At 41.2% G+C, this 15,864-nt stretch overlaps 1 protein-coding gene across 3 annotated transcripts; it reads left to right on the top strand.

Annotated features, from left to right (window-relative positions):
• On the top strand, positions 1 to 14,697 carry LOC135468569 (biorientation of chromosomes in cell division protein 1-like 1). 3 transcript variants are annotated; one of them, XM_064746901.1, is made up of 11 exons: positions 1 to 163; positions 1,752 to 1,876; positions 2,087 to 2,358; positions 2,660 to 3,982; positions 4,713 to 4,912; positions 5,302 to 5,455; positions 6,733 to 7,633; positions 8,747 to 8,887; positions 10,909 to 11,019; positions 12,263 to 12,604; positions 12,954 to 14,697. In XM_064746901.1, exons 1-11 carry the CDS (start codon positions 47 to 49, stop codon positions 13,906 to 13,908), a joined length of 4,641 nt encoding a protein of 1,546 aa, XP_064602971.1. In that variant the 5' UTR covers positions 1 to 46; the 3' UTR covers positions 13,909 to 14,697. The 3 variants fall into 3 exon arrangements, with proteins under 3 accessions (XP_064602971.1, XP_064602972.1, XP_064602973.1); XM_064746902.1 differs by having other exon boundaries at positions 10,912 to 11,019; XM_064746903.1 differs by lacking the exon at positions 10,909 to 11,019.
• The last annotated feature ends 1,167 nt before the right edge of the window (positions 14,698 to 15,864 follow it).

Genomic DNA, 15,864 nt, shown 5'->3' on the forward strand with positions numbered 1-15,864 from the left:
AGAAATGAGGTTCAAGTTGTAGTCGCATGGATATACAATTGTAGACATGTCAGGTCAAACACCAGGAGACGAGAAGGCCGTTGAAGACATCGTATACAAGTTAAAATCACAGGGATTATTCGATCAACTGAGAAAAGAGTGCCTAAATGATGTTGATACCAAGGTAAGAACACTACAACAACAACAACAGTTTTAACAAAGTTTGGACGGCCTACACAACACATAGTGACATTGTGCACGCAAACACTCCTCATTTATCGTGTTCATTGATCTGCAATAGGAACAAATGAAATGGCTCTTAAAGTGTAGACTGTCGTGTGAATTATCATGCAGTGTAACTTTTCTGTGTATATTCACGTATGAACGGAGTCTACCCGACTATGACATGACGAGGCCTACTGTACCGGTATGACACCTTCCTGTCAAAATAAGCAACATCAGTTGCATAGGAGGAACTGGAAGTGCTGCTACAAAGCTTTGGTATATATGGGAGATGCTGTGTGCTAAATGATACAACGTCTGACCCAAAAGCCCTAAAGTGGGAAGGTCTGTCAGCCACCTGCGGATAGTCGTGTGTTTCCCCTGGGCTCGGCCCGGTTTCCTCCCACCATAATGCTGGCTGCCGTTGTATAAATAAAATATTTATAAAACACCAATCAAATTAATAAATAAATAAAATAACCAAAAAGGCGCGGTGTTTTCCTGTCAGTTTGAGCCACTGTTGTGTTTCAGCAATCCCTAGCTGGAGGAATTACACATTTATTGGACCACAATCAGCTCTGGTTACGAGCATATCAACCATTTCAAGTCCACCATGATGTTGTCAAACTTTAAATAATAAATAGAATATTGCGCAGTAGATAGGTATTACAGCAAAATAATTAAATCCTCCTCTCCATGTCTAGATTTAATTCCTGCCATTTTTTCCTTAGTTGGGAGGTGTAGTCAGTGATGGTCCATAAACTCAAAAACTCATGCAGTGAACACTAAAGAAACACTGTACATACACTGATATCCATGGCTGTTGAACTAGGGAGCCCTTGCCTTCGAAAGTAAACTGTCAAAGTGAAGTGTTAAGCATCACCTGTTTCCTGATTTGTGCAGAAAACAAAGGAACATAATCAAGTCGAGGGGCCATGCATATGTCACCAAAAATAGAATAATCTCCATTATACTTACAGCGGTAAAATAACAGCAAAAGACAAACAGCAGTAGGAATATGTGACCCCTAGAATAGTTCGCCATCTTTGATTCTGGCATGTCCACATTTCTGAACCAAGGGCCAGAAAAAAAAAGGGGGGGGGGGGGGGGGTAAGACAGGTCTTCTAACTGTCCAATTTTATTCTATTTTCACATATATTTATTACTGTAAAAAATGTATATAAAAGCATGTCACATGAAATTCCGTATCTTTATACACGGGTAGAGGATCCCGACTTTCAATTTTGGATTGGCAAGAAGTGCCCTAAGCATTCATTCTGACTTTCGATGATGCGCTGTAAGGATCTGTAATGCCTACAATAAAGGATGAATACCACAGATATTTCTCCTGCAAAAGGTGGAAATATAATCCAGTCTACTCTAAGCGTCTTGTGGGTTATTTCCACTCCTCACTCAAAACATAGTTATACTATTCATCTTTTACTGCGCAGTATTCTCTGTTTACTGCACTTTACCAACATTGTGGGTTGAAACAGGGAAATTATTTGAACCGAGTACTGTACGTTATTTCATTCTATTTTCATCTTCAGCCAGCATACCAGAATCTTCGTCAAAGGGTAGAGTCTTATGTGGCAAGGTTTCTTTCACAACAAACATGGAGCCCAGAGTTAAACAAGAATCAGTTGCGAGACAGCTTACGTCGACAGATAAACCAGTAAGTGATAGATTTGACAGTGGTTTCAGGTACTTTGTGATGTACAGCTTTCCTGCTATTCTGGTAAATAAAGGCAGGCTAATATAGAACAGAAACCACTCTTCCGTTCTGTCTTGTTTTTTCTTTCTGGGAATAAAATCTACTGGCATATGTGTGATATATTTCAGAAGGAATTATTTGATTTTATGGTTGGTTCATTACTTGTTTTAGATCGGGAATGCTGTCAAGTGGGGTGGAAAGAATCATAGAACAAGTTGTGAATCCAAAGATATTTACAATCATCAAACCTAAAATTGATGAAATTGTCTGTAAGCATCTTGGTATTGATCCAGAAGAAAGACAGAGACAACAAGAGGAGCGGAAATCTCGTCAACAGCAGATTCAAAAACAACAATTTCAGCAGCAACAGCAGCAAAGACAGCAGCAGGCCCCAAATGTCAGTGAGCCACAGCCTCTGATGAGTTTGTCAACCTCAGTCACAGGTTTGTTCATTGGATTTCTTATTTGTTTTTTAGGTGACCTGAGCCTCTAGTCTTAGCCAGCAAAGCATTTTCCATTTCTCTTCATCTACACTTTTGCTATAAAAGAATAACAATACGTTTCATTTCCAATTAAATTTACCTGCTTATTTTAGTATTAATATATGTACATGTACAATATTTTTGAGAAGGCACCCAGACATTCCCAAAGTTACTTTGTTCAAAACTTTTAAGGCAACACTTTGAATGCATTGAATACAGTAATAACTGAGAATTGGTGTTGTTTCTGCTCATGTTTAATCAGGCCCAGTCCCTGGATACGACAGCTTGCCTGGAGTAGGAAGCAACATGTATACAGCTTATAGCCCCAGTGCTAACTGGCACAGACCCTTTGGTACCATGCTCAATCCTCATTTAAATTCTAACTATCAGGTAAACCCTCTCTATCCCCAAGGCTATGGCTCTTATGGCATGGCCTCGCCTATGTACCCCTATATCCAACAGGGCTGGGCCATTCCTCCTTTCCCGGGGATGCCTCCAATGTTTCCCCAGCAACCACCTCCCCCTATTCCTCCAGGGACAGGTTCCGAAGGAGTTCCTGCAGTTCCCGCCCCTCAGTTTACAGAACCACCTCCGCCACTACCGACTGAGCCATACTCAGCGGTTGAGCAAATGGAAACGGTTCCTGCCCCACCCCCAGAACCTGAGCCCTCGACCAATGATTTGACACCCCCTGGCATGACCCCAGTCACCTTACCCGTAGCACCCTCAAAGCCTGAAAAAGCAGAAAAGCCTACAACAGAAAAAGTTGACAGTTCAAAGGCAGCAGAGGTGAAAAAAGAGAAGGAGAAACCCAAGAAAACCGAAGCTAAGAGCAAATCTGAAAGTAAGCCAGCAGACGGTACGTACAACATTCTTAAAGATATTCCATTGCCAATCCCTCTTCCTGGGCGGAGTGAATCTGGATATCAACCTGGAAAAGAATCCAAGAAGAAAGCTAATGGAGGAAATGGTACTAGGGCGAAGGACAAACTTGCGTCTGTTTCTCAGGATAAAGGGAAGGAAAAAACAAAGGATTCTGGTGCACAGAAGGACACCAAAGACACTGAGAATAAAACTGAATCTGATAAAAAGGTTACTGAAAAATCAAAAAGTTCCACTTCTGATAGTGTTTCTAAAGGCAAAAATGGTGGCTCTGCCAAAGTTTCCAGACATTCAGGGGAGAAGCATCAAGTGTCACAAACATCAAAACCAACACCTCAACACATTAAACAGTCAAAGGAACAGGATAGACAGAAGGACAGTAAGGACAGTGCAACAAAGGCTGTAGAAAAACCTTCAGGTAAAGATTCTGAGTCAAAAGAAGAGGATTCCAGGAAGGTAGATGTTGTAAAAAGTAGTTTGACTGCTGAAAACCTGGAGAAGCTGTCGGCGACTCAGCAGACCAAACAGTACACGTTCTCGTGGACAAAGGGCGATGAGGTGTCGAGTATCACAGTCAGCTCTGTCCACACCAGTGACTTGTCCTCGTTTGAAGACGACGCAGCTGTGGACTCAGACATGGACAGTGAGGATGTCCTGAGTGATGAGAAGGAGATGTCCGCAGAGAAACCAGAAGATAATGCAGGTATAAAAAGCTGCCTTTAATCACATTTACAGTAGTGTGTGCAGGGTGGTTAGCCTGAAGTTGTTATTTAGTGGTATTAGCTGTGATTTTTCTTAGAGTGTTCTTGTGATGTATTAAAGTGAAGTCTGTTGTAAAGTCGTATTACTCTAATCCTCAACCTTTTTGAATATGAAAGAGCAAATTTCAGTGCAATTTATGCACATTTTTAATATGATTTTGGAGACAAAACTAAATTGATTAAATTGGCCAATATCAGCGCTTCACAAAAAGTATAATTTTTGCAGTCCCACAGTATAATGCCTTCAGGACATGCTTAAATAAGCACCCTGCAAAAATGCGAAAGGGTTGAAGAATTACAGTATCATTTGCTTCATGTTACATCAGGTCAGAGCAATATGAATTTGACACGTTATCCAAGTAAGTCTTTGACTGTACTTTCAACCAAATTTGATAAGATTTCATTACTGCTGAATTGGTTCAAGTCACCTAAATGCATCCTTTATATCTGCCTCCATTATGTTCATTTCATTTGCTCAGTTTATGGGCTTAGTTTATATGAGGGTTGGTGACACAGCTTACTGCGAAAGTTGAATCTGAAAGATGTCTGGATTTCAGTAGAGCTCTCATGATATTATTTAGACATAGTTAGTTTTGGAAGGCTTCATACCATTTACACTGTGTTGTAGATATGATATTTTTAAGGAACACTGCACTGGATGTTCTGTTTTAGTTTCCACAGGAGAGAGTGCTGATGTGAGTGGCAGCCAGTCAGAGTCTGTGGAAGTCACCAGTCCCATGAAGCCGGCCGATGCTCCTGCTCCTGTGGATGTTCAGATTACTACACCCAGACCAAAGAAACTCATCTCACTGATGTATAACTACAGTGATAGTGATGACGATGAAACCAGGGAGGAAAGGAAGGCCAGAATTGTGAGTTCACCCTGGACAGGGAATTTGTGGATTCCCTGCCCTCACTGTCCTTGGAAGCTTCGTGACAGTATGTGGTCAGTGTGCCATTTGCACTCCCTAACACTGATATTAGACCACTCGTCTTCAACCAGTAAGGTGTGCTCACATGGGAAAGTTTGTCAGTGACTTGCCAAAAGCCAGTTGTTTAACCAGTGTTTTCTTCTCGGTTTTTCTCCACCATGAAAATTGACTGTGATAGTGAAAAAGGTATCTTTTTTTTTTGTTTGGCAAAAAAAAAAAATCAGATAGAAGTAATTTTAAAATGTGATTTTATGAAATTTTCTTTTTTATACATTCTATGTACAGGTTAAGTTTTTTTCAGTAAATATTTTCAAGTCATTTGTCCTCAGGCCCGTGAGAAAGAAGAGAGATATGCCAAACGTTTGCAGAGACGAGCAGAACTGGATGCTAAACGGAAAGAGAGAGAAGAGGAGAAAGTGAGAATAAGAGAGGAAAAGAGGAAAGGGAGGCTTTCTGAGTCTGACAAGAAAACTCAATCTGAAGGTAATCCCAGCTGAGGTTCAGTCAACCAATGAACTTCTTGCTCCTTTCTGATTATCATGTGTCTGAAGTTGATTAGTACCGAAGCTTATTTTTGGCAAGCCTTGTTATTTGAAGCTAAATCGAACTGTAATATGCTTTATCCTATGTAGCCCTCAAAATTGCTCAAACTGTATTTCACCAGAAGTTTATCATTTTCCAAGTCACAGTTTGGCTTGATTAAGATTTAGTCATCCATGTTATAGAGTTTGTTGTGAAGTTTAGTTAAAGGAGAAGAAAACTTAAAAACATGACACTATAGGTTGAAAAGAGCACATTTTTGTCTGTGGTGGTGCCTACTGCATAATTTTGCGATTTTTCCTCGCCATACGCGGTAAGCCAGAATACGGCAAAGCTGGCATAAGTCGCTGTCCATCACGTCCTCCATCTTCAACACCCTGTAATTTATGCTGGGGTGTGTTGTCTCTCAGCCAGTGACAAGCTTTAAAACTGCCTGCTTGTTTGTGTAAACTCTGAACCTATGGGCAGCATTCTAGTTTCCCAATAGTCATACGGAAAACAAACTGTACTGTTCGCTACCTTCAGGGAAGAAGAGTTTTACCGGAAATGTACGAACTGCACTTCAGCGGTTTCCAACAGCAATTCACCTCCTAACACAGAAGACTTCAGTACTAGTTCTTAGGCAAAATCGAGTCAGATTTTGACGCTGACTTTATTTGTAATTTATCAACTTGAGGTACATTTTTTGAGAAACTTGAGAATTTTTTTTATGGCATGCACCTGTGAGGAAATGCATACACTTGTCAATGGTATTTCATTGATATTTAAATTTTATTCTCCTTTAATATTGTTATCAGAAAAAATTTAACTGTTGGCATCGATAGTGTCATTTTAAGACTTATAGATGCTTCTGACTGTGCATTTTTACATTCCAAACTTTAGGTGAGATAAAATAATGAAATAGTGTAGTACAAACCCAGTGGCCTGGATTCATACATTCATCATTCTTAAAACTGTCTCCAGTGTGCAGGAAAAATTCAGTACCACGTGTTCTGAAGTTATGAATAGCTAAAACAGCAAGTCAGAGCTGTTTTGTGAATAGAAAGCTACATGTGAAAATGAATATGCCTGTGAAAAGGGTAGTAAAATATATAAAAAAAGCCTAAATTCAGGTTAAAGAAAAAAGTTCCAAAAAAAAATACCATGAAAATTTTTTGAGGCGTAGAAGAATTTTGGACTTCTATGAATTCTGTCACTGTAATGTGCTTGTCCATATTCAGAATCTGAAGGAGCCAAGAATGCCAGCTCTTCTACTGAGCCTCAGAAATCAGAGGAGTCAGAAGACAAACCTGCTGCAACTCCCGCTTCTCCAAAGAAGAAGACCAAGAGGGAGCTCAAGGAGCAACTGAGAGAGCAGAAGGTCATGGAGAAGAAGTTAGCTCTGAGGCGTCAGAGAACCCGTAACCGACGCTATACCTCGGAGGAATTCACGTCCATATTCACAGAGAAACAGCAGCCGTTCTCAAGTCAGAGTTATGCGAATGTCAAGGAGCAGAACGTGGAAGACACCAGTGTGGTGGAGGATGCTGTAGTGGTGGAAGAAACAGTTGTGGTAGAAGAAACCGTTGTGGTGGAGGAGGCAGCTGTAGTGGAGGATGAAGCTCTCGTGGAGGACACAGCAGTTGAGGAGAAGTCGCATGTTGTAGAGAATATAGGTGTGGTACAGGAGACCAGTGTACCCGAGAGCACTGACAAACCAACTGGTGATGTCACCCCTGGGAAAAGCCCCCAGTCCCCCAAGTCCCCAGCCACACCCACGCAGGATGAACCATGTGTGTACCCCGTCCCCGAGAGCACCAGCTCCCTCCCCACAGGAATACCTGTGTACGAAATCACAGCAGCCCCTACAACAACACTCACCATAGGTCAGGTCATTCACGAGACACGTTCTCGAACACGGAAGTTAAGTGATGAGCGGAAGAGTAATGAGACCCATTCCACAGGGAGGCCCGGATCCCCTTTTAGTGACATATCAGAGACTTCCAAACCAGAGTCAGTCGGAGACTCGCAGGAGAGGCGACCAAAGCGCCGGCGGATGGACAGTATCAGCCCAGGGAGTGCAGAGGGCACAACCAGCCGTACCAGAAGGAGCAGTGGTGTTAGTCCATCAGACAGTCACAAGTATGTTCTTATTCTGTTTTATTTGAAGATCTTTGAAAGCACAGCAAACATAGTGTCTTAATATAGGATACAGTTGAGGTGATGCCAAATCACGTTTCCAACGTGACTTTTCTTCAAAAGGATACTATCTAGCCAAAAATATGCAAATCTTGCTCTTAAGTTTGATTTCATGAATTTCATGCCACACTGAATGTAATATGTGTGCAGTGCTACTCATAGGTTAAAATGAAAATAATTGCTCTTCATGAAGGGCCTAATTTTATATGAATTGTATTTAGTGTAAAATCTGATTTTATTGACCATTGCATGTGCAGATCATGCCCTATGGGTTGTTCGTTGGCTACTACTCTGGGGTCAGATTTTTTAACAGTGGGGGATTTAGCAGTCAAGTATCACATGACTTGAACATTATGCAGTTTTACAAAGTGCTCAATCAGGCGAGCTACTGGTATTCTTCGAATGCCTTGTTTATTCTGGCCTACTGAAACTTACAAAGATGATTTAGAAAGCTTTAAATTTGAAGGTTTATTTATTTTTTTCTGGCTATATCCTTGTGCTTAGCCGATGTGTGAACTAAGGGGCAGCCAAAGGGATTAACTCCAGTAAAGATTTCTAAAACTGATATGTGTTTATCTTTACATACATAAAAAAATTAATGAAAAGTGTGGAGTGAAATATTGAGAATAAAAACTCACAAAACTGTGTCTAAATTTAGGAACAAATTGACATGATATGCTTATACAAGTGTTACTGATTCAGAATATATAGTCCTATATATGTTTAACAGTAAGAGACTGGTAATAATTGGTAGAAGTTATGGATGTCACTTTTTTCACCAGGACTAGGTTTAGAGTCCTTAAAAGCTCAGTTTAACTCATTTAATGTGGAACAGGGATAGAAGGATTCAAAATTATTTCAGATGATTAAGAATTAAAACCTCAACTGTAGATAACTACATGTGTATGTCGTCTAAGATCAGCATGGAATCCTCTGTTCCTTGACTGAGGAAAATGTTTGCCTTTTACAACATGTTGAATGGCAGTGTTGTAAATAGTAATTGTTAGTAGTCACTACACAATTCATGTGTATTCCCAAATTGTATCCCACTTGTAGAGGTGCTACAGAAGGGCCTGATGTGCGCACAAGAGGGAAGAGGTATAGTGTTGATGACCTTTACAAACCACGCACCATCCATCGCAGGTCACTGTCACCTCCCCCGTCTCCACCCGCCACTCCTAAGACGCCCACTTCCAGGTATAGTGTTATGCCATCAGCATTTCTTCCGATTGTGTACAGGTATGTGCATGCAAATGTACACATGTACACATCTGTTTAAAAGTGTTTCGTACTGTAATTCTTTTATGTTGTACCGTGTGTATGCCTAACTTCAGATTGATCTGTTGCTGTAGATTTTCTGTCAAACTTTTAATTGATGAAATTTTCAAAAGATGAATATTCAGACTTTTCTTTCCTGAACTGGCTTTCTTTGCCGGAATGACCATTGTCTGTCAGTGAAAAAAAAAAAGAAAAAATTGTTTTGCATGAATAAAATGCTGACCAAAACAAATTGGCATGATTTATAGCCTGCTGTTCTTTTACACAATTTATTATCTCACTGTGTCCTTCAGTTAAAATGATATTGATTTATGTAGTTCTCTTTGTTTCCTTTCATCTGTCTTTATCTGACTGGGTATGTATGTTACTATTGTTGACAGTGGATTTACTCTATTCAGTTCCATTCCATAGGTCATGGCCCCATTTCTTTCCAAACTTCCACTCCTCTTGTGTATCAGTTATCTCCCTTGGTCACAGTTACCTCCTTTCGTGATGCTTAGACCTGTGAAAGGGTGTACTTCGTCACAGACATTACTTAGATCCTTGTATACTGCTTTTCCTATCGATTAGTTTTTAGCTTATTTCTTGGTTGTTCAGACACTGTATAAGAAAGTTCCTCTTGGTACTGTAATTTGTGATAAATTCCTGTCAACTCCAAGCAACTGGTATTATTACAACAAGTGATATACAATAACAAGACCTGACAATTACTTCAACATACACAGCTTCTAAGGTGAAATCTGGACAGAACATTTACATGACATTATACACATTTTTAAAAATTATTGAACTTATCCATCTTTAGTGATCAAGGGAAATGTTAATATGGGTGAAGGATGGTTATTGATGCAGCTACACATATGTTTGTATACATGTACATGCTTGTCCACAAATACACGGCAGCTTTTCAATATTGTGATCTGTTTCATTATCTTACCATGACATCTTTCTTATGAACACTCTGCAGTATACTGTACTTAATAGCATCTTTACAATCTGAAAGAGCTACTGTGCTTCAAATATATACTGCCATGCAAGTCATTGATTATTTGTGGGTAGAGTTTAGTTACTCTCAGAGATTATAGAGGGCATCCGCAGGTATGCTGAGAAGGACAGAGGCTTTTTCTCTGAGACATACTAAATATTGTGTTTGATTTTAACGTTACGACACCAGAATGATTTCCCTTGTAAAGATGTGTGGCGGTTTAGACTTTGGTATGATTTGCCTCAGAGTTGAAACTAATACTGTTTGTGAGGCAGCCATGTTTCTCACCTCTTGGACACAACATTGCAGTCTAGAGATAAATGAGTTTTTATGAAACTACGCAGGGGTTGACTCATTCAGCTTTATAAACTGTGGCTTAATATCAGGAGGTTTGACAGGTTGTTGACAAAGGATGGAGGCTTTCTGGAAGCCCTTCTGATTCCTCCAACCATAAACAATACCATCATTGCGTAGGTCAAAAATTCTGAAGTCCAACGTTGTACACTAATCAAATAAAGAAATAAATTCACTACCAGGGTATATCAGTGTCACTTTTATTCATGTGCACCAATTTTCAGCTTTTTTTGTTTTCTGTTGCTTTTTTCATCTGCTGTAATTATATCAAATTACATATATTTGATATATCTGTCTGATATACCTATGCCTTGCAGTGTGAGAGCTGAACAATGCAATATTGCCAACCAGAAGCTTAAAGGCATAACTACAACAGTCAAATATACTTGAATATAGCCATTCCATTTCCCTTATCCTTTGTTCTATGTCTTTTGACATACCATGTATGCTATCAACCTGGTGGACAAGGTTTGATTTTGCACTTGTTTGTTGTGTAGAGATCTGGGCCTTCATCCCACAGCATTTTGTCTCACTTTCTCTTCCTATCCCCCTAAGGTTTTAATCAAATGTCTGTAACTTACTATGACCCCGTCTGTTTAAGCAGTACTCATCGCCGTTCTCCCCTGTCAGCAGAAAGTTCCGCCTCAGGTCCTGAGAGAAGACTTCACCCCCCGTCCCCACCCCCATTGTCAGCCCCCAACACCTCCAAACGGTAAGCATTTTGAACATACCTACATGTGTTTGATAGTGTTACCTATATAGGTTCATGTAGTAACTTCAGGGAAGGCCAACCTTCTTTCTCCATTATACATAAATAATCCTTTGCAAGGTACATAGTATGTAGTATTTGCACCTTTAGATTGTCCAGACTTGTTGTATTTCACCTAAAGTTTAGCATTTTTCAAGTGACACATTTTGCTTGATTTGGATAGATTCATCCCTCTTATAGGGGCATTTATAAGTTTTTTATTTGATTTTTGATTAATTTCTTATCCGGACATTTAAGTGTTGGCATGAGAAATGTCAGTTTGTGGTTAGCCATAAGCGATACCATTTTGGAAAAGTTCATGCGGAATATTGTGTACTCTATTTGCTGCATTGAATGAGTCTTTAGACGAATTCATTGGAGGCAAGTGGTTGAGGTAATATTTAGAGATACCAACCAATGTTGTAATAGGCTGTTCCGTTTGTATCAACAGTGAGTCTAAACTTTGGGATTCTGTCAAAGACTTTATGAGTTTTGGATAGTCCGTGAGCTCGTCCAGGTTGGGCAGCATGAGGTCTTAATAAATTGAAATCTTCGTCGGTAAGCTCGCTTCTGTTCTTCAAGGCCCTGAGAAAAGCTTGAATGGTATTCAGTTGGGTTAAGGTTGGATTAGGCTGTAGTTGTTTGAATTTGGTCTTGTCAGAAGATAAAGATATGCTGCTTTCATAGTTAGGCTTCATTATTACAGTGCCATTTCCTTTGTCAGGCTTCATTATTACAATGCCATTTCCTTTGTCAGGCTTCATTATTACAATGCCATTTCCTTTGTCAGGTTTCAAAATTCTGTCTTCTGTCATCAATGTCCAAAATATTGTATACAAGGCATTGAGGAGAAAGTGTTACCTTTTCTCTGGGATCTGGGTAGAAGATCTTGTCGCTTAAGTTGTTCCCAGGTGGAGAATTCAACAAAAACAATTTCGTCAGATTCCTTAGGGGTAGTTGCTGGCCCGTCAGATTCCTTAGGGGTAGTTGCTGGCCCGTCAGATTCCTTAGGGGTAGTTGCTAGCCAGTCAGAATTCTTAGTGGTAGTTGCTGGTCTGTGTTTAAGTCCGTACTTCAATATGGCAGTTTCTTCACTGGAACGTTCTTCCCCTGTTAGACTGGTAATGATGTTGTTAGGGTTACGTTTCGCTCCTCGAATACGCCAGTGTTCACAAAGGAGCAGTACTTGTTTATTTTGTTTGTTTAGGTACGATGCTGAGGACCTGTACAAGCCACGACAACCATCGTCACGCTCCTCCAGGTATTTACAGAGGCAAGGGCCCTCCACAGCCCACGAGGAGGTCACGAAGCGTGGCAGGCACACAGGCAAAAAGGGTGACAACTTTGCAAAGGAAGGTGGTAAGAGAGAGCTACCATTTGCCGCTAAGGAGCTGAGTGATGAAGAGTTGGTGGAAGAAGGGCAGGAGAGTGGCGCTGAGGTGGAACGAAAGCGACACAAAAGGCCCATTGCTCTGGTGGACTTCGGTGAGGCAGCTCGCAGAACAGACCGTGGCCCACCTCAGGGGGAGAAATTCAGGGGGCATACATGGTAATCCTGAGGCTCTGTATTGACTCTTTCTTTTTCCACCTCAAAATTTCACTGTACTTTTACTAAAATATATAGAAGGAAATTAACAGAAAATAAAATTGTTTCTGGCTAATAAACAGAATGTACCCCATCTAAAATCATGAACCTATGTCATTATTTGTCTTGATTGCCAAATTTTTTGTCAGTGTTAGTGCAGGCAATCTGACAGGTGAATTTATCCAAAATACGCAGTACTCTCCATGTTTGGTTGAAACAATACACACATTTGTTCTTCAAAATGTTAGCATGGTTTGCTGTTGTTTAAGTAATGAGATCATCTGAGATTGTATTTTCTCTCCTGTGTGTGTAGGGGTAAGGGCCGGCCTAGGATGGACAGGAAAGGCCAGAGGAAGTACTTTGATGCAGGTTGGTCTCTGTCAGATGTGGAGAAAACTGGGTCCAAGTCTCCAGCCTCCAGTCACAGTAGTGGCAGTGGGGGTCATTACTCCTCACGATCAGGCTGGAAGGACTCCTACGACAGTGAACCAGGTCTGCTGCACCGCAGTGGCAGCCACTCACCATCAAAACTTCCACGTAGTTCCATGGATATGGTTGACCGACCACTGTCTCCCAGTGGTCGAGGTACGTCTTCCCCACCTTCTCCAGGAATGAGACGGATGCCCTCTCCTGGGTTGCGACGACCTCCGTCACCAGGTTCACTTCGACCGCCCTCTCCACTGTCTCCAGGTCGAGGAACCCGGCGACCACCATCTCCAACGTGCCAAGGAATGAGGCGACCACCTTCCCCGCCTTCTCCAGGCATAAGACGCCCCCCTTCTCCACCATCACCAGGTGTAAGACGGCCACCTTCACCGCCTTCTCCTGGAGTAAGAAGACCCCCTTCTCCACCCTCACCTAGTATGCGGCGACCACCATCCCCTCCCTCACCAGGCTTAAGACGCTCTGCCTCCCCAGCCTCAGATTTAGGGCCCAGGACGCGAAGACACCGACCTGTTTCCCCTGACTTTGGTCGCAGCCGAAGACCACCCAGCCCCCCACCCGCTCCTCCACCCAGGCGCACCACTAGGAATTCGCTGTACCACCCAGTCATGACAAGCCCCACTAAGGGACGAGGATGGGGGAGCAAGGAGAGGGGCTGGGGGGGTAGGCACCCTCAGACGTCTTCACAGGGAGGCCGCTATTTGAGGAGTCGCTCTCCAACTGGAAGTATCAGGAGGCAGCCCCCAGGACCCCACTCCTCAGGTAGAGGAGGGAAGAGCAGGAGAGACCCCAGTCCCCCACCAGCTAAGCGTCCAAAGCGATGAGTCCATATCACATACAACAAGCCTTGCATGGCTATTCGTAACTGTCCTGTCCAAACAATCCTAATGTTCTGCCTTGTGAAGACTGAGCAATAATTTGTACCATTGAAAGCTTTGAGTTCTCCTTAAGGTATTAAGACTGTTAATGTATAACACATGTTTGGCAAGTCCCACCTTTACAGATCAGGCAACACCAATTTTATTCTTTGTTTTACAGATAAACAAACCAAAAATGGAACCAAAATATGATAAAATTAACTACTTGTTTTGTCTGATCTTGATGTTTTTATACTTTCTTGATTTCCAAGGCCTTCCAATTCATTAATTTCTCACAGATTGTATGGTTTTTCAGTTTTATTTTTATACAGTCCTCCAACATTAAAAAAAAAAAGATTTGATTCTGCACGTAAAACATTAATTTCAATTGGTGTGGCCTGTATGATGACAGCACTTGTGACAGGTCCTGAGGGTGATTTATCATGTTTATTGCATATAACTCTCTTGTTACTGTCATTAACTTGCCAGTATTATCTTGCATTTGCTTGTTAGTTATTGTTTATTTGAGTGTGTAACATGCAGTTTACATATGTTTTATATGTAATGTTCATTCTAAGATGTTTGTGTTTTTTGCAGGCATTACTTTGGCTGTTGATTCCTTGTAAATACATCATTAAATATATAAACTTATAAATGTTGTCAAACATATTAAACTTTCTTCAGTTAAGAACTATGATTTTTTTCAAAACTTTAATTCATTAGTGTTTAATACCAGATTATGGTCTGTTTTATGCAAGGAGGAAAGCAGGGTAAACAGTATATTTTTGACAGTAGATCTGAGATCTGTTTTATTCTTCCCAACTTAGCTTTTAAAAATACAGTGTTAATGGGGAAACTAAGCCGGAAACATAGCCAACTGATCTGAGAGCTGCCTTAGCCCTTAGCTTATGATATGCACACTATATTGGTGGAAGACAAGTTGTCTGCGATGACTGTTAGTTTGAACTTTGTCAGCTGCTTATATGTCACGAAACCTCTGAAACGATGAGGAGAGGGCAACTGAGAAATTCCTTGTCCTGGACCGGGTTTGAACCTGCACTTCTTATTCCTTTAACCATTTGTCCCAAGGCCTGCTCTTGCCAGGTGGTCCTGTGATCAGGGATATCTAAAATACGTATTTATTTGACTGGTGTTTCACACCTCCTATGTCCATGTCCAGGTTTAAGGATGGATGAAACTAGTCAGAGCTTATGGGAAACCATGTTACCTTGCTTCTGAAAAACCTGCCTTTACTTCTTTATTTGATTGGTCTTTTACACTGAACTCAAGAATTATTTATACCACGGCGGCCTACATTGTGGAAAACACCCACGACCATCCACAGACTGCTGGCAGACCTTTCCACCTTCCACTGCAGAGGAAACCAGCATGAGCTTGACTTAAACTCACATCAGCTGCATTGGTGAGGGTCTCCTGGGTGACTGGCATGCATCTACTGATTAAAGACCACAGCCCAAGCCAGTGGGAACTGGATTCCTAAATACGGACAATGATCCAAGCTAGTGATAGATTTACTTATTTCCGTTGGCTCATTGGTCACAAGTGTTGTTCTTGGTGCAGTCATTCAACCTTCTGGCCGTTAACATCACATGCTTGAATCCAGCATCCACTCCTTAACCACTTCACATATGAAGAGAGGGACTTTCAGTGTGAATCCAGCATCCTGGAATCTCTCATTTCTCAACCATTTCACATATGAAGAGAGGGACTTTCAGTGTGAATCCAGCATCCTGGAATCTCTTATTTCTCAACCATTTCACATACAAAGAGAGGGACTGTGTGAATCCAGCATCCTGGAATCTCTCATTTCTCAACCATTTCACATATGAAGAGAGGGACTTTGTGTGAATCCAGCATCCTGGAATCTCTCATTCCTCAACCCTTTCACATATGAAGAGAGGG

Source organism: Liolophura sinensis, chromosome 6 (assembly GCF_032854445.1).
Source record: "Liolophura sinensis isolate JHLJ2023 chromosome 6, CUHK_Ljap_v2, whole genome shotgun sequence".
NCBI classification, from domain to species: Eukaryota; Metazoa; Mollusca; class Polyplacophora; order Chitonida; family Chitonidae; genus Liolophura; species Liolophura sinensis.